This window comes from Leptopilina heterotoma, unplaced genomic scaffold, assembly GCF_015476425.1.
Source record: "Leptopilina heterotoma isolate Lh14 unplaced genomic scaffold, ASM1547642v1 Lhet_627, whole genome shotgun sequence".
NCBI classification, from domain to species: domain Eukaryota; kingdom Metazoa; phylum Arthropoda; class Insecta; order Hymenoptera; family Figitidae; genus Leptopilina; species Leptopilina heterotoma.
The window spans coordinates 282,307-306,935 of record NW_025111147.1 but is presented as its reverse complement, the minus strand read 5'-3'; the positions used below and the strand labels follow the sequence as shown (position 1 = coordinate 306,935).

Genomic DNA, 24,629 nt, shown 5'->3' with positions numbered 1-24,629 from the left:
GCCTTGACAATTCAATTTTTTTAAAATCTTTTATTAATGGTTTTTCACATGATGCACAAAATTTTTTTTGAGCTTTTTTTGTACCGACGTCACAGAAAACACAATTTTCGATTCTCCGAAAATGTAATTCAACAAAAAGTTAGGATCCACTAAGACAAGCTTGAATCAAAACTCGTCTGGGAATGCCGAAGCGTACTAGATGAGTTGGGTTCAGCAAATAGACTTTCATTGATTTGGGTACCGGGTCACTTGGGAATCAAGGGTAATGAAAGAGTAGACGTCTTGGCGAAAATCGGTTCCGAGACGAAATTTATAGGTCCTGAACCAGCAGTGGCAATAATGCCATGCTTGGTTAAGGGAGCCATAGAAAGATGGGGTGAAAAGGAACATGAGAAGTATTGGTCGAACGTTGGGGTGGGAAGGCAAGCGAAAACTCTGTTGGGGTTAGCACTCAACAAGAGGCGAGCGAGCGATCTCCTAAAACTCGATAAGATCAGAGTTAGAACCGTAGTTCGTCTACTTACGGGTCATGGACTATTGAACTACCATCAGCATAACATAGGCAGACAAGTTTCACCTATGTGCAGACTGTGTGGGGAAAGTAACGAAACTTCGACTCACATATTATCTGAATGCCCAGCGTTAGCTAGGATCAGGCTATCTAGCTGGGGTCAAGCAATTATTGACCCTAAGCAGGTGAGCAACCTATCGATAGAAGAGATACTGGACTTCTGGAGAAGAACAGGACTCTAAGAAGTTGCTATAAACGAGCGAACTGGAGTCTGCAGAGGGATTCTGTCAAGCACAACGTTAAGTAGCACCGTGCTAACTAATTGTAGAAGCTATGTTCAAGCATTTGAAACATAGCGCCATATAGTGCTATATAGTGCATTTTGCTATTGAGAAATAGTAGAACACATATTTTTAATTTGTTAATGCTAATTAGCCTGATAATATTCTAATATTATTTTTATTTTAAAAGTAATGTAAGATTTTAATCTTACATTACATCTTACATTAAAAATAAATTTAGTGCTACTATATAGCGATGTGGCAAGGATATGTTGTCAAATTGCTACGAGCATCAATTGTTTACAGTTAAATTCTGTGTCTACAAAGCTTTGTGCTATCATAGCGATTACAAACATTTAACCTTAGAAAATTAAGGTCAAAATATGTTTTAAATTGACAAAAAAAATTTTTAATTCGTTTGTGTATCCGTTACGAATTTCAATAAAGATTTTAATTTTTCTAATAATTATAGCCAAATCTGGGTAATTATTAGGACTAGAATTGTTTTCACGCCAGGGCACCTTAAAAATGAAAAATTAAGAGAATTTAAATTTTCCCTTTCCTCCATTTCGAAAATTCGGAGTACTTTTGCAAAGGACCGACAAAATAGGTTTTTTTTTTTATTTTCGAAAAAACCAATGAAATAAAACACTTAAATTAACTATAAATGAAAATAAACCGCAGGATGTGACTTATTAAAACATGTAGATTGATAATAAAAATAAAAAATTAAGATTTTTTTCAAAAATTACTAAATTGCGATTGTCTTTAAAACTAAAATCGACAAAATGGATCCTTTTCATGGGGACATCCACATATAGTAAGTTAAAACTGCTTAAAAAAGAAAAGATTGTAAGTGGAGAAAAGCAGGTTTATAAAAAATGTAAAAGTAAATTTTTCGTTTTTTAAAAATTTTTATTGCAAATTTTATATTAATACAATATATAAAATTGTATTTATTTTATATTAATACAACATTAACAATGAGTTAATTTGGCTCGTATCGACAAATTAAAAATTTAAGAAGCCAATCAAAAAAAATCGCCAGATGGGCGATAAATCGCCAAGGTTGGCAACGCTGAAATAAATCTATTCTACTGTCTTTTTATAATTGAAAAATTTAAATTTGAAACAAAATTGCGAAAATAGATTGAATTGTAAGAATTAGTATCACAACAGTAAAGAAGAAAATGGTTCTCATTAAAAAATATCGTATTCGATTATTCTGGAGATTCTGGAGAATTTAATGAATTCAAAAGGTTTTCGGACGTTTGAATTATGACGTTTAAAATATTATTTAATGTATCTCTGATTTCCGTTTGGACTGTCATTGCTTCTTCGTGCATTTTTCGAAACTCCAAAATCTTTTCATCTTGAAGCTAAAAAAGAATAAACAGGAATTAAATACTACTTCAGAAAAGTTATAATTAAAGGTAAAATAAAATATATTAGGCATATTTTGGTTACTAATAATATAGTTAGTTAATATTATTATATAATATTTATGCAGTAATTGTAATAATAATAATTTAGTGCAAAAAATTATAAAGAAAAAATTGTTGTGTAATCTCGTATTAAAATGTGATACACTGGAGCTTCACTTATTTTCAGTCTCACTTATTTACAGTCGCACTTATTTTCACCATTTCCAGTCTCACTTATTTTCAGTTAAAAGGTTCTCCGTGCGTTCTCATTGGTTGATGTAAAAGAATCCACCAATCAAATCAACTCGAATGTTACGTTTCAGAGTGAAAATAAGTGCGACTTTGCCTTTCAGTTTGTTTGGACTTAGTGAAAATAAGTGAAGCTCCAGTGTAGTTTGAATTTACAAAAATTTGATAATTTATTTATTCTTAACATCAATTAATGAATTCGAATTTGAATTTTTGCTAGACACTCAATATTTCAAAAATTTTGTAAAATCTTTCCCACTTTCAGTGAATATCACATTATCTATATTGTTGCTATAAAATAAATTATAGTGTAATGTTTGTAAAATCAAAACCTTCATTTTAAAAAGAAAGGGATGGTACAATGACAAAATTGTTAATATTTTGGAAAGACATTTCAAAAAATCAAAACAAATTAAGCATGTCAAAAACGGGGATGAAAAAAGCAAAAATCCTACAAAAAAATTTAAGAATATGTATAGTATACAATCTGTAGATTATGAAAAAAGTATGAATAATAAATGATATACATACTGAAGAGGAAGACGAATTTTTTAATTTCTGTAATAAAACAGCACCTCTGGTTTTCTTAGGATTTGTAGATACAGAAGGGTTCTGATTTTCTGTTTTCCTTAAGTTGGCAGCACCTTCCACAGAGAGCTCCTAAACATGGAATAAAATTGATTATTGGAAACAAATTTTAAAAAACATAATTTACTTTTCAAATTTTTAATTTAACATTCTTTTTAAATTATTAGGAACGTAAAATTTAAATATTTGACAGGTTAATAAACAGGGTTGCCACAAATTTCTCTGACTTTTCCCTGATTTCCAGAATAAGAATTTTTTTAAAATAAATATTTAATTATTATTATTTTTCTATAGGAATTAAGATTCTCAAATTCAATAACTTATAAGAATATTATTATAAAATATGATAAAATCGAGCACTCCGAGTCTTTGACTCGGAGCCAGAGTGATAAAATCATTATTTCTTATCAAAAGAATATTGTAACTAAAAATTCAAATTTTCAAAAATTTTAGTTTTAACTCTTTTCAAAATTCAATTATTTCTAAAAATTCACGCTATAATGCTTTTAATATTCAATTATAATTTAACATTTTAAGAAAAATTCATTTTTTAATCAATTTTTATAGGTTAATTTCCCGAGAATTTAATTATTTAAATACAAAAATAAATATTTTATTCAATAATTGCATGTTTCTTAAAATTTAATTTTTATGAAGAATTTTATCAAAATTTTTAATTACAATTGAATTCTTTCGACAAATTTAAAAAAAATATTGTAAAAATAAATGCAATTTTCTGTCATTTTATTTAAAATTGTAAAAAAATAATTAAAATTCTGCGATAAGTTTTCTTATTTATGAAAATAATTAAATTCTTGCAACGAATTTTATTAAAATTGAATTCCCCTGAAGAATTTTATTTTTAAAAATAATTGAATTTCGGAGAAAAATATTATTATTTATGAAAATAATTAATTGCTTGTGAAGAAATTTATTCAAATTTTTTTAAATAGTTGAATTTTTCAGAATTAAACAAAAAGTTTTCAAAATAATTTGAATTAAATTTCATTAAAAAAAATTGAAAATAATTGAAATCTGACTGAGAATGAAAAAACAAATTTTTATTTAAGTTAAAACAAAAAAGACACAAAAATTCATAATTTTCTTATAAATTCTAAAAATTTAATTTTTTTCAGTACTTTTAAAAAAATTGCTGACTTCCCTGACCAATTCTAATTTCCCTGACTTTTCCCTGAATTCCCTGACTTGTGGCAACTCTGATAAAGTGATTTAGTTTAAATGAAAAATAAGTAATAAAAACTCTTAAAAAGAATTTATCAGTTATCTGTAATCTATAGATCTATAAATACCCTTTTTTTGGGCGGTGGAACAGTTTCAAAGTCAAATTCCTCTTCTGAAGAAACATTTATCGGTATGTTAGAACTACTATTGAGATCTATTATTTTTGGTTCCAAGACCGGTTGACGGTGTTCATTCTTAGATTCTTGTGGTGGTGGTGTTGGAACTTTACGTTTTTTAGGCCTAGGTTCATCATCGAAATCAACAGCTTCAGTCTACGAAATCGAGAAATAAGAGAACATTTTACTTAAAATTAAAAATTAAAATTGTTTGTAACTTAAACATGATTTCTTCTAATTTTATAATACTTAAATATGATACCATAATAAAATCATTATTTTATATTACAAGAATATTGTTACTGCAGGGTGGACAAAAATTTCAGTTCATCAATTTCCTTGACGTTTTCTTAAAAATTAATTTCAGTTAAAATTTTAGATAATAATTGAATATTAAATGCAATATAGCGTGAATTTTTAGAAATAATTGAATTGTGAAATGAATTTTTTTAAAAAAAATTTAATTGAATTGTTTTTATTTTCTAATATATATTTACTGACATTAAAATTATTTTCCCTGACAAAATATTTTTACAGGAAAATCTGAAAGTTTACAGAAAATGAGTAGGGGAGAGTGGGGCAAACCGGTCATACCTATGGTTTTTTTACTCTTGTGACTAAACGAATCAACCGATTTCATTTTTCGATGGCTTGTTTGAAAGATCATTTAATTGCGCAACTTTTTCCCAGAGACACCTATACTTTATCTTTTATTGTTTAGTTGCTGTGTTAACTTTAAAAAAATTTGCAAATGGTCCGGTTTGCCCCACTCCCTGGGGTTAACCGGACCGTTTGGTTTTTTATTTATAATATTGCATTTACATAATCTACAATAATAAAAAACAAAGAATCATGTAAACAATGGTTGTAGTGATGAAAATAATAATACGGGATTGAATTTTAATTAAATAAATATTTTTTAATAAAAAAATATAAATGTTTGTCATTACACGATTCATGATCTACAACCCACACAGCACATGATATTTCCTGAATACTTCCTGAATATTTCACTGAAAGATTGAAATATTTCATTGCAAGATTCAGGAAATATTTCTGCAAACAGGAAAATGTCCGCTTATGTAGGAATATTGACGCGAAAATTGAGAAAATATTTCATTGAAATATTCCTGCAATATTACACATAAAGATTCTGCAATATTGTGAAAATATTTCAAAAAATGGAAAAATTTGTTAAACACCTCAAATCAATAGGAATTTTCTGAAATATTTTAAAACCCATAGGATATAGTAAGCCAAAAACTACTGCGCAACTCTACAGGCCATAGAAACTGAGTTCGACCAGTGCGCATCATTTCAGTTGAATATTTCCAAAATATTTCAATGAAATATTTTCTCAACTTTCGCGTTAATATTCCCACATAAGCAGACATTTTCCTGTTTGCAGAAATATTTCCTGAATCTTGCAATGAAATATTTCAATCTTTCAGTGAAATATTCAGGAAGTATTCAGGAAATATCATGTGCTGTGTGGGAATTTGCAACTAAATTTCATTTCTGAATCAATTAATTTAAATAGTTTTCGAAAAGTTCTTCTAGAATTAATTTATTTAAATACAAAAACTAAATTTTATATAATTGTAACTCTCTTTAATTTTTTCTTGAGTTATTTTGAAAAATTTTTGAAATATAATAGTTTTTGAACTTTGAAAATTTTTCAAACAATTAAAAATATGTAATTTTTTTTTAAATAATTAAATTTTTGAAAAATATAAAAAATTGATCAAATTTTTGAAGAATTACTATAAATTGTGATAAAACAATTCTAATAATTAGTTTTTAAAAATATTTTAATGTTAATTTTTTGGAAATAATTAAATTTCTTGAAAGAATTTTAGTACCTATAATTTAAGAAAACTAATTAATTTTTTGATGAATTCTAATTTAAAATTTTGAACATGATTGTTTTCTCTAAAATGTTAAAAATAATTCTAAAATATCATTTTTTCATGTATTTGAAGTTTTGAAAATATGTAATTGAAAATACTGAAAATATTTAATTTTCAAAAATTAGAAAATAATTTTCATTTATTTTCATTTTTAAATTTAGCTTTAACCCGTCAGCAGTCGCGCCTTTTTTAGTGTCTCACTTGCACACTAAGAGCGCCCTATAGGTCGAGTAGTGTTGCGTGAGACTTTTTCTCACGGCGCGACTGCTGACGGGTTAAAGATTTTTTATAACAATTTTTTCTTTTTCAATTATTTTCAAAATTTGCAATTAAAATTCTACAAAAATTGATTTTTAAAAAATTGGAAATATATACTTGAAATAAATTAATTATTTTCAATTAAATTTTATCAAATTTCTACTATTCAAAAAGATATTTATTATTGATATATTACAGATTGAATTAAGTTAAAATAATTAAAAAACAATTTTTGAAAGATTTGTTTATATAGTTATTTTTTGCATTGTAAATATTAAAATAACTTGCACTTTTTTACTAAAAATTAGGGTATTTTTTTGCAATATTTGGAAGAAAAGTCGAAAAAGTCACAATTTTTGAAAATACGTCAAAAAAAGTCTCAATTTTCCTAATTTCCTGGATAAAAATTTTTTCCTATCATTTCCCTGACTTTACTGACAAACATTTTGTTTTCCAGACTTTACTGTGGCGACCCTGGTTACTGTAATTTCTTCCAAATCATTTTCATAATTCCAATTCACTTATTATTTTCGAGAATTATTAACTAATATTCTTCTTTAAATCAATTATTTTTTATCATTTTCGAAAAAGTTCTTTTATAATTTTTTCCATTCCAAATTTTCAATTCTATTTCTTTACAATATTCAATTTTACGAAATTTCAATTAGTCGTAAATTCTTTAATTACATATATATTAGAAAATAAAAACAATTTAATTAAATTTTTTCAAAAAAATTAATTTCACAATTCAATTATTTCTAAAAATTCACGCTCTATTGCATTTAATATTCAATTATTATCTAAAATTTTAACTAAAATTAATTTTTCAATGAATTTTTTTTAGAAAATTCTACTAGAATTCAATAATTTAAATACAAAAATAAATAATTGATTAAATAATTGCATGTTTCTTAAGATTTAATTTTTATGAAGAATTTTATCAAAATTTTTAATTACAATTGAATTCTTTTGACAAATTTTATTTTAATTTAATTTACATTTTTCAAGAAAGTCGATTAAAAGTGTATTAAGAACAATTGAAATTTTACGATGAGTTTTATGTGAAAATAATTGAATTCATAAGAAGAGTTTTATTATATACAAAAACAATTTATGAATATAATTAAATGTTTGCGAGTATTACTTTAAAAAATATTTGAAATTCTGCAATCATTTATAATTTTTTAAAATTATATTACACAATTTATTAACTTTTTGTCCTTTTTTAATTAAATTGCGGACTTAACCGACGTTTTTTTTTAAAAATGACTTACGGACGTAAGGCGAAGTGACGGACCTAGTTCGAGCCCTATCATTATCAAATCAATGCACGGGTTAAACCGTAAGGATGTTAAAGACAATATTTTGGGAATATAAAATGTTTCATAATTTAACATGTCTACTTACGTCACTTTCAAAGCCTATCTCCTCTGTTTCTCCATCTCCTTCAACAGATGTTCTCCCTTTAAGGGCGTACAGACGTTCCTCCAAATCTGTCAGTGTTGTGCAAGTTTTCAGTAGATTCCCTTTTCCGGTGGATTTTTTGATTTTCTTTAATTCAGCAACCTTATTCTTCACCTTGCTTACCCAAGATCCTAAAACCTTTTAAAATACAATTTGAAATTTAAAAAATATAAAAAATAAGCTGTAAATGTACGAAATATCTATTCTCAATTGTTTTATAGTCTTAAATTATTCTAAACTATTTTTTTGAAGAAATAAGTAAAAATTAATAATTATAAGTAAAAACTAAACTACTAACTTACTAATTAAGTAAAACTGTTAAAAAGAAAGAAGTTAATTTTTTTTAATTTGTATTTACTCTCTGCCATTTTTCAGATTCCCTGTTGTTATCAGACATTTTGTTCAAGTTTTCTGTCAGTTTGGCCCACTCCTGATTGTAAAGAACTTTAGAAAATGCTCGAGTGAATTGCTTCGTTAGTAAAATTGGGTTCTCTTCTATACAGGAAAGTAAATAAACCTGTTGTTTATATTTGATTCTTCCAACTCTAATCTTCTTACCGGTTTTGGTATCAACATCTTCGTCACTCACTGAAATAAAAATTAACGTTAAAATTTAGCAAAATTACAAAACAAAATTAAAAGTTTTTCCTTTTTCTAATAAAATAACATTTGTAAATTACTTTTATTACTTACTGGTTTAAGTAAAAATCTGGCAACGTGGAAAAATAGAAAATTTGTTATGACTGTGCACTGATGAAAATAAGTAGTAATAGTAAAAAACTGTCACTTTATGAAACTGAAGTTTCATAAAGTGACAGTTTTTTGTTTCTTTCCATATTCTTCTATCAAAAGAGAGAGAGAGTATATTAAGTATATTTTTTTTTCTATTTAAATAGAGAAAGACAAACATTTATAATAACTTTGAGAAACATTGTTATTTGATTTTCTAAAATTTGTAAATTATAGTTCATTAAATCAATCGAAAAGAAAATTCATTTCATAAAAAGAGTATAAAATCTTTATAAACACTACAGTATATTAAAACAATAAGAAATAACAACCTAAAGTAAAAGAACAATTATTCTATCTATACATAGTTCCAGTCATAATAATAATTACAATTATTATTTAATTAATGTATTAATACTGTGAATTTTCTCAAACACATTAATATATAAGAGAAACATTTTGTAAACAAATGTTTCATGATCACAGTGCCACATTAGCGTAGAACAATAGCACGTGATCGCGGAAAAGCACATTTCAATTTTAAGGTTAAAAGAAAAGATTCTCTGCGCATGACTTTTGAAGGCCTTTGACGCATGGTAGATTCTTAAAGGCCTTTCTCCAATATTATGTTCTTAAAACTCTGCGTTGCTACGGTTGCTATTATGGGGAATCCACACTTACCCAGTCGCTCCGCTTTTCCGTGGCGGAATCTCTATCTTTTTCTATCTCACGCAAAGCGCCACGGAAAGCGGAGCGACTGGGTAAGTGTGGAATCAACATTACGCAGACTTTTGGGATCCTATTGGAGAAAGAGCATATTGAAATTACTCTATATACCTTGATATGTTGCTATGGAAACTTTGGACGCAAATTTAAAATAATTAAAAGTCAAGTTATGTTAATAAAAAGTTACTTTAACTGTATAAATAAATAATTCTTAGTTATAAAAGAAGATTTATATTTTTGTAATTTTTTTCTTGCTTTCAATGTTAAGAATTTCTTATATCCTTCAATGTTAAAAAAGTATTGAATTGTGTAAAGGTAAAAAATTGTCTTTGTTTAAGTTTTAAAAATAATTTAAATATGTTACTCTTTCAAACAAACTATTAGTTTATACATGGGTGCGATTTTTCTAAAAATGATACTTTTAAAATTCAATTTTTCAATTTATTTATTTTTTAAATTATATGGTTTTTTCTATTAAAACTAATTTATTTCACATGGGTGATTATCCTGAAAGGGACTCTTTTTTGCTTCAATTTCCAAAACAAATTATTCTTTTTCATAAATAAGTTAAGAAAATATTTAAAATTAAAAATATAAGTTGCGCAAAATTAATTTTCAGAAACATTACCTCCATCAAAATTTGATTATCGTATATTCTAGAGGTTAAGTATAATTAAGTATTTAGTATGATTAATATTTATTACTTAATTTACTAAACTTCTTGCTTGTATTCTTTTATTAAATAAATAATAATTTAATTTAAGTGTTACATATGGGGCGTTCTACGTCAAACGGACAACCTCATACTTCTAATGGAAAAAACTCTATTTTCAAAATGCTATTATTTCTATTATAATGCATGAAATAAAAATAATTAATTTTTCATTAAAAGTAAATATTTTAAGGGTAAGTCCAAGGTGTGAAATGTAAACAAACCAAAAGGTAAACAAACCAAACACAAAAATCGCACTTTTGTAACAGACGTTTCTCTTACAAAAATTAACATTTTTACACTTTCTCTACAAAAATGGAAAATTAGAGTTTCAAAGTGTCCAAAAAAATCATTTTTGGCTATGAGCAATAAAAAGCAATTAGTAAAATAACTAATTAAAATGACCTGTAAAATAGCATTTTTGACGCGTCGCGAAAAATAAGCTGTTTGAGTATATCAACCGCACGGATGATGAAGAAGTCTTATGTCAGCGATTGGACCTTCAACATGTGGAAAGGGAAATTTTTCCCTTTCCTCCTTGAAATTACAAGAGAAAGGGTAAAAACTTCTTCATCGTCCGTGCGGTTGATATAGTCAAACACTTGAATTTTTCGCGATCTGAGACTCTGTTGCTCTCTGCGCAAGCGCAGAGCGTACTAAGAATGCATTGACAGCACCATGTGGAAGTGCACATTTTCTTTTGAATAAAACTTAGTTGTTTTCTCATTTTTTTCAGCTATGCAAGGCGTAGTAACCAAATAGAATACGTCAGTTCACCATTTTCATAAAGAAAATGTGAATTCATATTTATGTACGAAAATGAGACCTCGTGCAAAAATGCTTCAAAATAGCGCATAATGAAGCATTTTTGCACGAGGTCTCATTTTCGTACATAATTGTTGTTTCAAATTTCTAAATAGCACTTTTCATACCTCAGGCACAAAATAGGCGCTTTTAGATAGCAGCCGACAGGAACTAAAAGCCATTCATTTGTCAACTTGAATAAAAATGGCGACCTTTTTTTCCCATGGGCAAAAAAACAGCTGGTCCTATGCGTTATATTTTGCTCATGGGAAAAAAGGCCGCCATTTTCATGCAAGTCAAACAAGTGAATGACTTTTACTCCCTGCCGTCAGCTATCTGAAATCTACGGAAGCGCCTACGCGCCACAAGGCAAAGAGAGGAAACCTGTTTCTGCTAATGTCGTTTTAGCTTGTGAAACATAGGAACACGTTCGATGGTTCGCTGGTTCGGTGGTTCGATGATGTGATTGTTACTAAATAAAAAATTTAAAATAAGAAATAAAAATGAACCAAATTAATTTAAATTGACAATTTTAATGTAATAAAATATTTGTTAGGTATTATTTATAACAGATATTAATTACGAGATAAATTAGGTGTTTTAAAAAATCATATATTTTGAGGTTATAAAATGTTACCACATTTAAGGCCTAATGTTGACCTTTTTTCATTACTTTTTCATAACACATTTTATAATCTCAAAATATACCCAGGTTAAAATCCCCGTACAGGATCCCGACCGGATTCCGTGCAGGAAATTGAAACAAGGTTCCTGTGCAGGTTCCGATGCAGGAACCTTAGCTATCAAAGGTTCCTGTAAAGGTTCCTGTACAGGAACACTTGCAGGATCATATACAGGAAACTTTGTATAGGTTCCTGCACAGGAACCTTTACAGTTTTGTAAACTGCTGGTACTTAAGTATAAAAGATCCTGTAAGGAACCCGTAAAGGATCCTACACAGTTTCCTCAATTAATTTATTTATATTTTTAACTCCTGTGCAGTAGTTTTCTATGAGTTTCTCGAATGCGCAATACATTTTTCTGTCCAACATTGTTATACGAGCCTAACATATTGAAATATGAAGTCTATATATGTCAAATGTTGCTTAACATATAAAAATTAAAAAAATTAAAAAGTTTCCTGTACATGATCCTGCAAGTGTTCCTGTACAGGAACCTTTGATAGCTAAGGTTCCTGCATCGGAACCTGCACAGGAACCCTGTTCCAATTTCCAGCACGGGATCCGGTCGGGATCCTGCACAGGACCTGCACAGGATCCTGAGAGGATTCTTTAAGGATCCTGTACGGGGATTTTAACCTCGGTATGATTTTTTTAAAGCACCTAATTTACCTCGTAATTAATATCTGTTATAAATAATATCTAAAAAATATTTTATTACATTAAAATTGTCGATTTGAATTAATTTGGTTCATTTTTATTTCTTATTTTAAATTTTTTATTTAGTATAACAATCACATCATCGAACCACCGAACCAACGAATTATCGAACGTGTTCCTATGTTTCACAAGCTAAAACCACATTAGCAGAAACAGGTTTCCTCTCTTTGCCTCGTGGCGCGTAGGCGCTTCCGTAGAAATCGCCACTTTTGTGCCTTTGGATTAAAAATATCGTAAGTAACACGGGACTTAAAGGCTGCCAATTTATTTACGATGATTTTTGTGCCACTCGTTACGGTCTCGGGGTGCCTACGGCGCCCTCGACCTCCACTCGTGTCACAAAAATCACCGTAAATAAATGGCTACCTTTACGTACCTTGTTGCTTAATATACTATTTGACAATTTCGCCATTTCGGAAATATTGACATCTGACCGGTTTACCCACCGGGCCGGTTTAACGTAATTTTTACAATTATTTTCAGAAATTGTATTTTAAATTTACTTCATACGTTTATTAAATGTGACTTCATTTAGCATAATGTCGTTACAGATGTTTCCTGCTCAATTGGCTTTTGCAAATTATAATTTCAATGAAGAAATTAGGTTAAAAACCATCAGGAAAAATGCATTTAAGAAAATTCATATCGAAAATTTGTCTCTAAGAATGTCAAGCGACCCATTCTGCCTGCCTGATAGTCGGTTTATTGAGCTCTTTAGATTAAGTAAATCTATTGTCCAGTATCTAGTAATGGAATTAAAACCGCGTATGAAAATTTCGGGACGTTATAACGCAATTGCTCCCGAGTTAAAAATATTTGCGGCTCTAATATTTTATGGCACCGGTACTTACCAGAGAGTAACTGGACAATGCTATATGACGTGTATGAGCCAGCCGATGATAAGCCGAGCAATCCAAGAAGTTACTTGTTTGATAAACTCACACCTTGTAAAAGAATTCATTAAATTTCCAAAGAGCCGTAATAGACGACAAGAAATATCGAACTCATTTGAAAGAATTGTCAAATTTCCAAATGTTATAGGCCTAGTCGATTGTACTTTTGTCACTATGATAAAACCACATGAAGAGGAACACAATTATGTAAATCGGCATAATAAACATGCAAAAAATGTGCAAATAGTAAGTTTAAAATAATAATTAGGAACATCGCATTGTTAACAAAATTATATTTAGAAAAAAAAAATATATATATATATATATATATATAAGGCTCATCAAGCCAAGAGACTTGAAGAGCATATAAATTGAAACAGAATTTTATCGTCATTTGATAGTACCCGAGCGAGGGGGTAATTACTGGTTAAAATGGTGTACACTCTAATACACTAAATTTTTCTGCTATTACGCGTACTATCTAGTATTATAAGGTATTACAGAACTATTACAGGGTATTACTGATTATTACAGAATATTACCTCTATATTATGTGGTATTACACAGACGTAATAATGCTCTATTACACTCTATTACGTGACTATTACGGGAGGAGCGTACACGCTAATACACAAGTAAAAACCCCCTTGTACCCGAGTGGAAATTTAAACTCTCTTTTGAGCCTGCTAAATAGTAAATCAAACCTCTTTTAAACTTGCTTACTTCTCAAAACCCTCCTTTCACTCTTATCTACTCTCTTTTTAACCTCTTTTCAACATCTATCAAATTGTTATAAAAAATTTGGAACTCTCTTTCTGTTCACTTTTAAGAACTCTTTTCATTCTTCTATAATATGCATCGAAATAAGATGAATCCTCCTAAAACAAGAATATTATAAAGTATGTCTGAAAATAAAAATTTTCAAAAAAAGTCAAATTTGATCAATTTTGTTCGAGTTAGTGTTCAAAAAAATTTATATAATTTTTCAAAAATGTGTATATTTTAAATGGTTTTATAAAAAAAATTCGAAAAAAATCATTGAATCTCATTTCAACAAGCCCTATATATTATACTATAAAATTTTAAAAGTACTTACCCCTATAGATAATACAAAATTTAAAACAATTAAAAAATTACAACGGGTTAAAACGAAATAGATAGGGATTGAACTTTACCACATACAAAATAAAAAAAATTAACAATTCTGTAGAAAGTTAAAAATTTACAATTTTTCTTTCCGCTTCTTGTTGGAACGTTTAAAAAAGTAGACATAATTCGAATATTATTACATTCTACTTGAAGAATTATTTAAATTTTTGTAGATATGTGATCATGAACTGCGAATCATAAATGTCAATGCTTCACATGCAGGAAGTACTCACGACAGCTTCATCTGGAAACATTCCGCTGCAAGACAAGAATTAAACTTAAGTTATAATGAAGGGCAACCTTGGAAAGTGTTAGGAGACTCAGGGTATCCTTTAGAACCATGGATTATGACACCTGATTTGGGTGCACCGATTGGTTCACCCGGATACAGGTATACTAAAGCACATGCGAAAACAAGAAACGGCATTGAAAGATGTAATGGGGTATTAAAGAGCCGATTCAGAAGCATTAAAGAAGAAAGAGTATTAAGGTACAAGCTTGTATTTGTCGGAAAATTAATAAATGTCTGCTGTGCGTTGCACAACATGTGCAAAGATGCAGGACTTCCTGACTTTCCTATAGAAAGTAGAGGATTTCAAAATCACCCTCCTTTACAGAGGCAAAGAAATAGACTGTTTCTTGAAGGTATGCATATCAGAGAAACTATTATAAACACGTATTTTCGGTAAATTTAATAGAAGATTGACTATACCGACTATTGTATTATTATTACAATTCTCAATAATATTCAATTATATTCAAGTTAAATTCTACGAAATGATTTCGGTGTATTAACTGGAATCTTATGTAAACTACGCGTGTAAATGTACATTTACAATATTCAATTATATTTCTCATAATATACATCTTATTCATTAAAACTTTAAGAATATCGCTCTTCGCAACTTGTACGAAAAATCGTTTTATTATAAGTATTATTCTATTTTCGTAATTTACATTTATATGTTCCTAATTTTTCCAATGTATAAAATATTCTTAAATCGATTATTTAATATTTTGTAAACCTAGGCTTCGTTCGCAAAAAGACATTGAAGATGTAATTTACAATACAAATACATTCTAAAATTGGAATCTATTACTTTGTGTAATAAAATTTAAGTTCCTACTGATTAATTTTTAAACTGTTACAATAAAAAAAAGTTATTTATTTCATATCTACTTTTTTATTATAGTAAAAAAATTTCTTCTTAAAAAAACAAAAATTGGCCTTCACATTAATATAATTTTCAAATATTTTCATAAATATTGGTAAAATGTATTCTTAAATAAATTAATCGATTCGTTTTCTTGTCAAGAATATAATTTTGACAAGAATTGATTAAAGGTTTTGTAAATAAGAGAAAAGTTATTTTAAAAAATACAAACACCAATTTTTTTTAAATTAAGAAATTGGTGGAAAAAAATTTTAGTAGATATTTTTGGAAATTAAGAGAAAAGTAAAGAGTAAAGAGAAAAGTTATTTTAGAAGATATTTTTGTAAATTGTAAACTATTGTTATCAAACCTGATTTGCAGAAATAATGAAATAATGAGTTTTAAATGTGGTAGAAATTTTAGAACACTTTGCCATGCTAAATTTTAAATCATTCAACTTCAAACCTCAGCTTCTACATGCGATTATTTTAAAAATGAAAAATTCCAACCACGATATCTCGTTTTTTGATATGGCAAAGTGTTTTGAAATTCTTATCACATTTAAAGTGTACACAAAGAAAAATTTTCTCAAACTTTAAAGAAAATTTGTAAAAAATCGATTTTTTCAAGAGTATAGCAGCCGGAGAACCTCCTTAAGGAAGCAAAATAGACAATAACATATACCTTTTTTTGAAAAAAAATGTGTGTCCTTATTTGAATGTGATCTATAAATTAGAAATTTAAATCCTCTTTTTTTAAACCTCTTTTGAATCTGAAAACGATGCGGAAAAATTCACATTCCGATGTTTAGAGATTGAAAAGAGGATTTCAAATTTACATTTCTATTTTTTTAAATTAAGATTCTACATACATTAAAATCGTTTCACATATAAATTGATATTTGATCAAATTAAATTTTCTTTCCTTTCGCTTTATATTTCTTTCTCCCCTTTAATAAAATAATAAAGGAAAAACAAAAAACTATCGTATCATATGACACAGAAAATGTTTAATTTGTTAGACATCTCAAATTAAAATTTTTTCTCGATTTGAAATATTTACTTTAACAAGTAAGCAATTTAACAAATAATCCATTTTTCTTTTATTAAAATAAAAATAATTCAAATTTAAAAAACAATATATATTATTTTTAGTGAGTGAAGAATTGTCTAATGGTGAAAAATGTAAAACAGGGAGAGTAAGAAAAATTTATTACAGGCAACTATTGCACTTACTAGAATGCGTTGAAGATAATCCTATTTTATTAACGATGAAATTTACACAATCTTTTACAAGAGATTTATACAATCAAGAATGGGCCAACATTTCTGAAGTACTGAACAAAATGTCAGACAATAATAGGGAATTTGAAAACTGGCAGAAAGTAGCTATATATTTTTTTAAGACTTAAATATTTTGTTTCTTTTATCTTTTATTACTTCATTAAAATTATTGTTTTACCTTCTTCAATGTTATTTTTTTATTTACATTTGTGATTAGAAATTTGTGCTTATTTAAAAAAAAATTAATTTTTTTAATTTCAAAACATCCTTTTAAAATTTATTAAAATGAAATTATCTTTAAAAATAATTTTGGATTTTAAATTATAATTCGAATTTAAAATTTGTTTATATTGAGTGAGTGTGCAAATTGTAGCGGGTGCTTCAATTATGGCAACTTTGTTTATCTTTTATTGCTTTAATTTGTTTAAATAATTAATTTTTATAAAGTTTTTATTAATGTTTTATTGTGTAAATGACGCGGACTTTTAATTTAATAAGTCATAAATTTACTTCTTTTATCACAATTCTCGAATTTACTATTTTAAAGGAGGCTGAACAAAATCCGCGCCATAATTTGTACACTTATCTAATTTAAACGTGTGTGATATATTTTTTTTACGCTTGATAAGAGTTTTAATTATTGAATTAAATTCGGAAAATTATTTAATTTTCTTAACTTGTAGACAATTTCTTTTGGTTTCAAAAGGTTCGCTTTTATTTTATATAGTAAAACATAATAAAGGAATATAACTTCTAACAGGTTTTAGTGTCTTGGGTCAACAAGACAACAAAAAAGTTTAATGAAATAAAAGAAAGTAAACATTTTTTCAATGAAAATGTAATGAAAATTACACCAACCTTGACATCACTTGAAGATAGACTTCTTTTTGTCCAAAAAAAGGAATCGATTAGAGGAGATGGTGTCACACAGGAGATAGGCTTAGATAGTGATGTAAGTGAAAATATTTATTATTTATTCTTCAAAAATAATGAAAACTTCAGTATTTCTTCCTAATTTTTATTTTGGTTTTTAAGTAAAACAATGCTTTTCTCTCTTTTTAAAAATAAACAAATTATTTATTTCCGGGAACCTAACCCCTTGGCTGTCAACGAGATTTCCACTGTTTGGGCCAAAAGTGTGTTGACAAAATTTTGAATAGATTTTTATGAAACTTGGTACCCTAAGGTTTCTGGGGTCGCTGATTACGAAAATGACATAAGTTTTTCGAAATTCAAAATGGCGGATCTAAGATGGCGGAATTCTTTCAAAATTGGTCGAATTTGTTTGTTTTTCGCTCCTTTTCTCTTACAAAAAAAAAGAAATACTCCGAGTTGTCTTGTTAAGAGGCATCTGAAAAAAACGGGTATTTCTTTTTTTGTTGTAAGGTGCATTGGTTCTGTGTTCAAAGTACCTTCTAGTACAAACTAGAAAGTTGACTTTGACTCCCGTTCTACATAAAAATGCAAGATAAAAGGAGCAAAAAACAATATTTTTATGGTGTTTTTATGGTTTTTACCATAAAGATGACTTATTCGCTAATTTTCACTATGATTTTCGTAATCAGGGCACAACATTACGTAAGTATACCAAGTTCCAAAGAAATCGGAGCTATGTTGCTTTCGGTAGTATATCCGTAATAGTTTATCAAATCTTTTTTGAATTTTTTAGCCTGAATTTAATAATGTTAGTCTTGAACCTCGACGACGAAAACGTAAATTCTTAACACTTCAAAAATCACCAAGAATAGTTGTTAAAAATCAATTAAATGAACCCATCTGTGTTTCTTCTGACGAAGAATTTGACTCTGAAAGTTTTCAACTGATGCCTATAGACAAGGTATTAATTTTTACAAAATAACAATTACATTTATTTGATAAATAAAAAGAACTAAATGAAAACTGGAACTTAAAATATTTACCCCCTTTTTCGAACTTTCCATCTACTTCTTATATTTAAAAAATCTTATGTTCTCTCAAGATTTAATTTATTGTCATTGAAATCATCTCATTTTCTGTGAATCCAAGTAAATATTTAGGGAAAAGTAGGGCAAAATGGGGTAAGCGGGTCAAATGAGGTACCCCTGTTTTTCCATGGTGGGTGCTTTTAATTTCTTTATCTTCGATATACATCATTCAAATTGATAAAAAATGTTATTAATTATGAAGACACTATATGAAAAAAAATTTTTCTGAAAGTTATACAACTTCAAAGTTTTAAGCAAAAAAGATATGAATGTTTTTCGAAATTCAAATGATTACAAATCTTTTAGGGATAATCTATTTAATTTCGCAAGTATGGGATCTTTTTCAGCACTTATTGTTGAGTAATTTCCAATAGGATTGATTGTGAAATTGTTTATAATAACTGGGAAACATTACATTTTGTTGTAATATGCAGTGTGGGACTAAATGAGGTATACCTGTGTATTGGGCCATGTCGGGTGCTAAGCCGTTTCATTGAACCTATTTAAAAACATTATATTAGACACATTTCAAAACTTTCCACAGAAGAATCTATATTTTTGTTTCGAGGTATTTATAATATCGATGTTTTACTATCGATATTTTTCATTATCTATGTTTTTTTGTTAAATTGTAATAAATTTTACTTGTTTTCATAATAATAAATAATCCTACTTCTTGTTTCTATTTATAATCTCGTATCACAAGAATTTAACAATTTTTGAAAAACTATTCCACGTTTAGCATCTTCTCAAAAAAATTCGATATAAGTAATTTCAAAAATTATTTTTTTCTCTGCTAATATCAAAATTTTTCTCAAACCTAAAGGTACACTCTCATCTCTGCTGCCTGCCTGCCTACGCAGGCAGGCGCAATGAGAGTGAGAGAGAAAAAACATTTAATTTGAATTTTCTGACTCTCTTACTGTTATGTGTTACCATGACAACCTGCAGGCAGGCAGGCAGTAGGAGCTGTGCTAGCGCCTTAAGAGCGTTCGATGGTCTCTGAAATTTGTAGGTTATGAGCGACCTACACTTTTCGCCCTACAAAAACGGTACTGCCCGGTTTAAATGACGTGAAATTGGTAAACAATCATTTTCGAACGAGTTTTTCTCTGCACACAAGCACTTTTTGCAAAATCTGACAACATACAATTAACACAAATGTTTTTAATTACCTAAATCCAAAATATTTTTTTAATCCATGCAAAAACGCGGTTGCAAAATGGGAAATGCAAAAGCCACAAAAGTAATGTAATGACAGGCGACAAGACGTTTGTTCCAACCATTTGCCATTAGAGGGCAGAAGCATGCAGGGAGCGTAAAGGATCAGCTGTCAAAATGATTCGCATTACGTTACTCTGGCCTTTCCCATTTTGCAACCGCGTTTCTTCAAGGATTAAAAAAATATTTTGGATTTAGGTAATTAAGAAGATTTGTGTCAATGGTTCGGATTCAGATTTTGCAAAAAGTGCTTGTGTGCAGAGAAAAACTCGTTCGAAAATGATTGTTTACGAATTTCACGTCATTTAAACCAGGCAGTGCCGTATTTGTTGGGTGATAGCGGTTTGTCGAATGTAATCTAGAAATTTCAGAGACCGTCGAACACCGTTAAGAGTACAAAGAATAATTCTGATGGTTAGTGGAATCGATTTATTCGTTTGGTTTCTTGTAAACAGCCAATTACAAAAAGGTACCCCTTTTTGCCCTGCTCTCCTCTACAAAATAAATATTTTAGTAGCGAGAAATGATGACTGGATTTTATCCACTTTCATTGTAATTAAATTAAAAATTAAATATTTTTTGTTTTCTAACCCTTTTTTTAAATTAAATTACTTGGTGGTCATTTACAAACTACGCACAACTTGACCCCCCACCCTTAAAAGTAACGTTGTTTGTGAACTACCCCTTAATTTATTAATTATATATTAATAATTATAGGAGATATAACCCTTCATCTGCAGGTCAGAAATGAATAAATTCTTAATTGAAAAAAATATTTGAAAAATTCTAAACTATAATTTCTATAATGCGTAATTAATTAATTATAAATTTTATTATTGTTTTAAATATTTTAGAATAAACTTACCTTCAACTAAGTGCTTCATTACTTTGAAAAATTCGAATTATTACACACAAGAGATGATTCCATTTTAATTCTAAAACATCCAAATATTTCTAAATACATTTCACTTTTATTAAAATTAACACGAATTAAATTATTGTTTTCTTCACATTAACTTTAGTAAAATCCAAATAAGTTAGTCTTTTTTTAAGTTTATTTAAAAATATCTTGTCAATTTCCCTAAAGGGAAAATTACACATAAATGTTCGCTTTTTAAAAACTTAATATAAAAGATATATGGAGCAAATTTACTCATGGGCAAAAATGTATTATTTTACCATTAATATTTTTTTTGTATTAGAAAAAATGACGGCCTTTATTTTCTATTACCTGATATGTAGAAGCGACATTTTATGCTTGTTTGATAAAAACTATTTTAATTTATATCGGTTCGTTAAAATAAATAAATTCGATAACATTTATTTAATAATATATATTTGTTTAAACCATTTTAGCGAAAATATGAACAAACTGTTTCCTCACAAGAAAAAAAAGGCGGAAATGATATTGACGAAAGAAAATCGGAACACGTTGAACAATATTTTGAATGTCATAATTCAAACATCTGAAAATCTTATGTACATTTTTTGCTCTTACGAATAATATAAAGGAAATTTAATTTAACTGTATTTTTGTAAATATAATAAAAAGGGGCTTTATTTAAAATTTTATAGGTATAATTTATTATTTAATGTATAATAAATTACTAGATAGAAAGAATATTGTATCAGTTTAAAACCTATTAGCAATTCAATTTTTTCTATTTCAGATTTAAAAAGAAAATAATTTCTTTTTAAAAAACTTAAAAAGTCATAAGGTCATGTTATTCAGTGTAATGTTTTTTATAGTAAAGTATATGGTGTACATGACTAATATATAACATTACCTTACAGAACTTAATTTAATGATATTCAACATCTACCATTTTAATTAAATTTTCCAAAAGAATAAAAACTTTACTATGGAGAATTAATTCAATTAATTATTACTTCCTCATAGAGGAAGTATTGTAATACCGAAATTTTTCGAGTTCGATTTTTTGACATATCTTTATGTTATTTGACCTCAGGAGTTCAAAAATGACATTTTTAAAAAATGTCATTCCGTATGTGTGTGTGTAAACATCACATTTTCATAAATATCTCGAAATCATGAAGAGCTTTTGGGTTAAATTTTTTTTTAAATTGTAGATCTCACCTGCGGACATAAAATGAGAGTACTTTGAGATAGATTAATAAAGTTTAACTAAACTTTTTTTTGGATTTTTAATTTTGCAAAAAAACGTTTTTTGCCCATAACTTTAAAAAAATGTTAGTACACCTATAAATGTTTTTCCATAATTTTGTAGAGTTTTTTTAGACGCATCTTTTGAGCCCTAATTGAACATTTTTCGCCCATATTAACCGGAGTTATTAAACTTTTAAAAATCAAAAATTTTGGAAAATAAGACTTTTTTGAAAATTCTGTTGAAAAATGTAGAAGTAATCTTAAAATTATCGTTACCGACTTGTAGAGCTTCAAAAAACGCTTCGATTGACCTATTTTTGAACCTAATTCGATAATAAATTTCGAATTTATTGGTATTTTAAAAACCAAAAATTGTGGAAAATGACATTTTCTCAACTTTTTTGTTTGAAAATTTTTGTTTAACTATTAAACTATTATAACTATATTGTAGAGTATTTAAAAATACATTAATTGACCCAAGATTCAATCACTTTTACCATATTTATAAAAAGTTATTCATATATTTCTATTATTTTTATCTTTATGAGGAAGTAAAGTGTTCATGAAATGAGCACCAAAATTATACAAAAAAATATACAACTTGGCAGCGGTTTTTTTAATTTAATTTCAAAATATAATAATTTTTTTTAGCTCAAAAACAATTCCGCAACAGGTTAAAAAACAAACAATCTTAGGTTGAAAGTCAAAGAAGAAAACACAGTTTAATACATTTTTCTCCGTTAAAAGTACCTCAATATTTATACATTTCTTCACAATATTCCAATTTTCTAATAAAAAATATTTTTAAAAAGAATTTTAGTTAAAATTTTACATAATAGTTGAATATTAAAAGTATTATAGTATGAATTTTCTAAAACGAATTAAATTTGGAAAAGGTTTGAACTTAAAAGCTTTGAAAATTTGTATTTTTCATTCTATTTACTAACAATTCTGTAGAATTGAGGGCATCCGGGAAAAATCACCTCCAAAAAGTGTTTTCCCGCGTTTCGTCTCACTGCTAAATAAGTTTTTATAGGTTTGGTTCAGATTTATCATGATAATTAGGGGAATTCGTACTGATATTATAGAAGTGGGCTTTTACATGGTTTTTGACATAGTCCTATGTAGATTCTCATTTAAGGATTTTCAATAGGATTATAAACGAAATTTCTAAATTATAACTATTTAGGAAATAAAGCCCGTCGAAGACGGGTAGAACAGCTAGTTTTTAATATAAATAATTATTGAAAAACTAAATTACAAAAGCTGGATTTTTTGCATTTTTGGCTAAAGTGAAAGACAATATGGCGGCGAGTACACAGACAAGTGGATATATGCGTCAGTGGTCAAGGATTTGTTCATTTGTTAATGTTCATTATTATTATTGTTATTAATTATTTAATAACGATAATGTTGCAGTGTCAAGTATGGAAAAAAATGAAGCCGATATATACTTATCCTTTCAGTTCTGATAAATTTGACATGAGGCAATTGTATTTTAATCCTACGGAAAAATTAAATTGCAGTTATCATTGTCAGAAAATGACCCTTTTCTTCACTAGCGAAAAATAATTTTTTATGGTTTTATTTTTAAAAAATCATTTTTATAAAGTTTTCTATCAAATTCTATATTTATTTATTTAAAGTACACTTGTTTAAAGCACGACGTGCACATACAAGGAAGATACGCTTAAACAAAATATAAATCATTTACATAAACGATCGTTGAGGACATATATTAAAATGTTAACAAAACGTTTAATTACAGAACGGTTACTTGACGATAAGATAGTTAACAATTTTTAGACAGGGGAAAGGCTACGTGAATCCGCTGTGAAAACTGAATCAAATATGTTTTCACAGGCGGGACAAGATGTACAATATGAAGAAAATGTTCAGTATCCAGCCTACAGGAGGCGCAAATCGCATCGAGGCTGAAAATGAATTTCTTTTTATTAAAATATATTCTACAAGAATGATGGTTCAAAGGCCTACATTGAGCGAAAATTCTTTTGAAATATAAAGGCATATCTAAATGTAAATAGTTCTGAGAGTTTTGATAAAAAGGAAGATAACAATAAATTTCCAAACTCTTAGATTTACTAAAACGCAGTCCAAATCCCGATTCTTAGTAAAATTTTCGAAAGCTTTTTAAGTATATGAACACCATCGAGACCAAATGACCCAGGAGTCATAGCGTTCCATTGATCCAAAAGACTACAAGGCTCAAAAAGAACTGATTTTAGTTGGATTAACCAGTTTAGATTGTAATTTGGGTTACTTTTAGATAATAATAATAACTTTTCAAAACATATCCTGGGGTACCGAAAAGAATCCATTGTAGAAATTTTATTTATCCAGGCTATGATATATTTAAAAACATTATTAGCAAGGTGTGTGCTTCCCGTTTCCAACCTTACTGC

The 24,629-nt window shown here is 27.9% G+C and overlaps 2 protein-coding genes across 10 annotated transcripts; one reads left to right on the top strand and one right to left on the bottom strand.

Moving 5' to 3' along the window:
* Positions 1-1,761: 1,761 nt before the first annotated feature.
* Positions 1,762-16,972, bottom strand: LOC122509753. Of its 9 annotated transcripts, none has more exons than XM_043623990.1 (11): positions 16,846-16,934; positions 16,295-16,335; positions 14,534-14,714; positions 14,031-14,185; positions 13,266-13,479; positions 8,737-8,752; positions 8,402-8,631; positions 7,987-8,181; positions 4,364-4,567; positions 2,997-3,125; positions 1,762-2,171 (listed from the first exon to the last, which is right to left on the bottom strand). In XM_043623990.1, coding segments are annotated over exons 6-11 (918 nt in total). In that variant the 5' UTR covers positions 8,738-8,752; positions 13,266-13,479; positions 14,031-14,185; positions 14,534-14,714; positions 16,295-16,335; positions 16,846-16,934; the 3' UTR covers positions 1,762-2,012. The 9 variants fall into 9 exon arrangements, with proteins under 9 accessions (XP_043479925.1, XP_043479926.1, XP_043479922.1 ...); XM_043623991.1 differs by having other exon boundaries at positions 14,690-14,714; positions 16,846-16,924; XM_043623987.1 differs by lacking the exon at positions 16,295-16,335 and having other exon boundaries at positions 16,846-16,972.
* A 626-nt stretch (positions 16,973-17,598) lies between these two features.
* On the top strand, positions 17,599-24,144 carry LOC122509760. The gene is made up of 3 exons (XM_043624001.1): positions 17,599-17,845; positions 18,563-18,730; positions 24,070-24,144. Exons 1-3 carry the CDS (start codon positions 17,735-17,737, stop codon positions 24,142-24,144), a joined length of 354 nt encoding a protein of 117 aa, XP_043479936.1. The 5' UTR covers positions 17,599-17,734.
* The last annotated feature ends 485 nt before the right edge of the window (positions 24,145-24,629 follow it).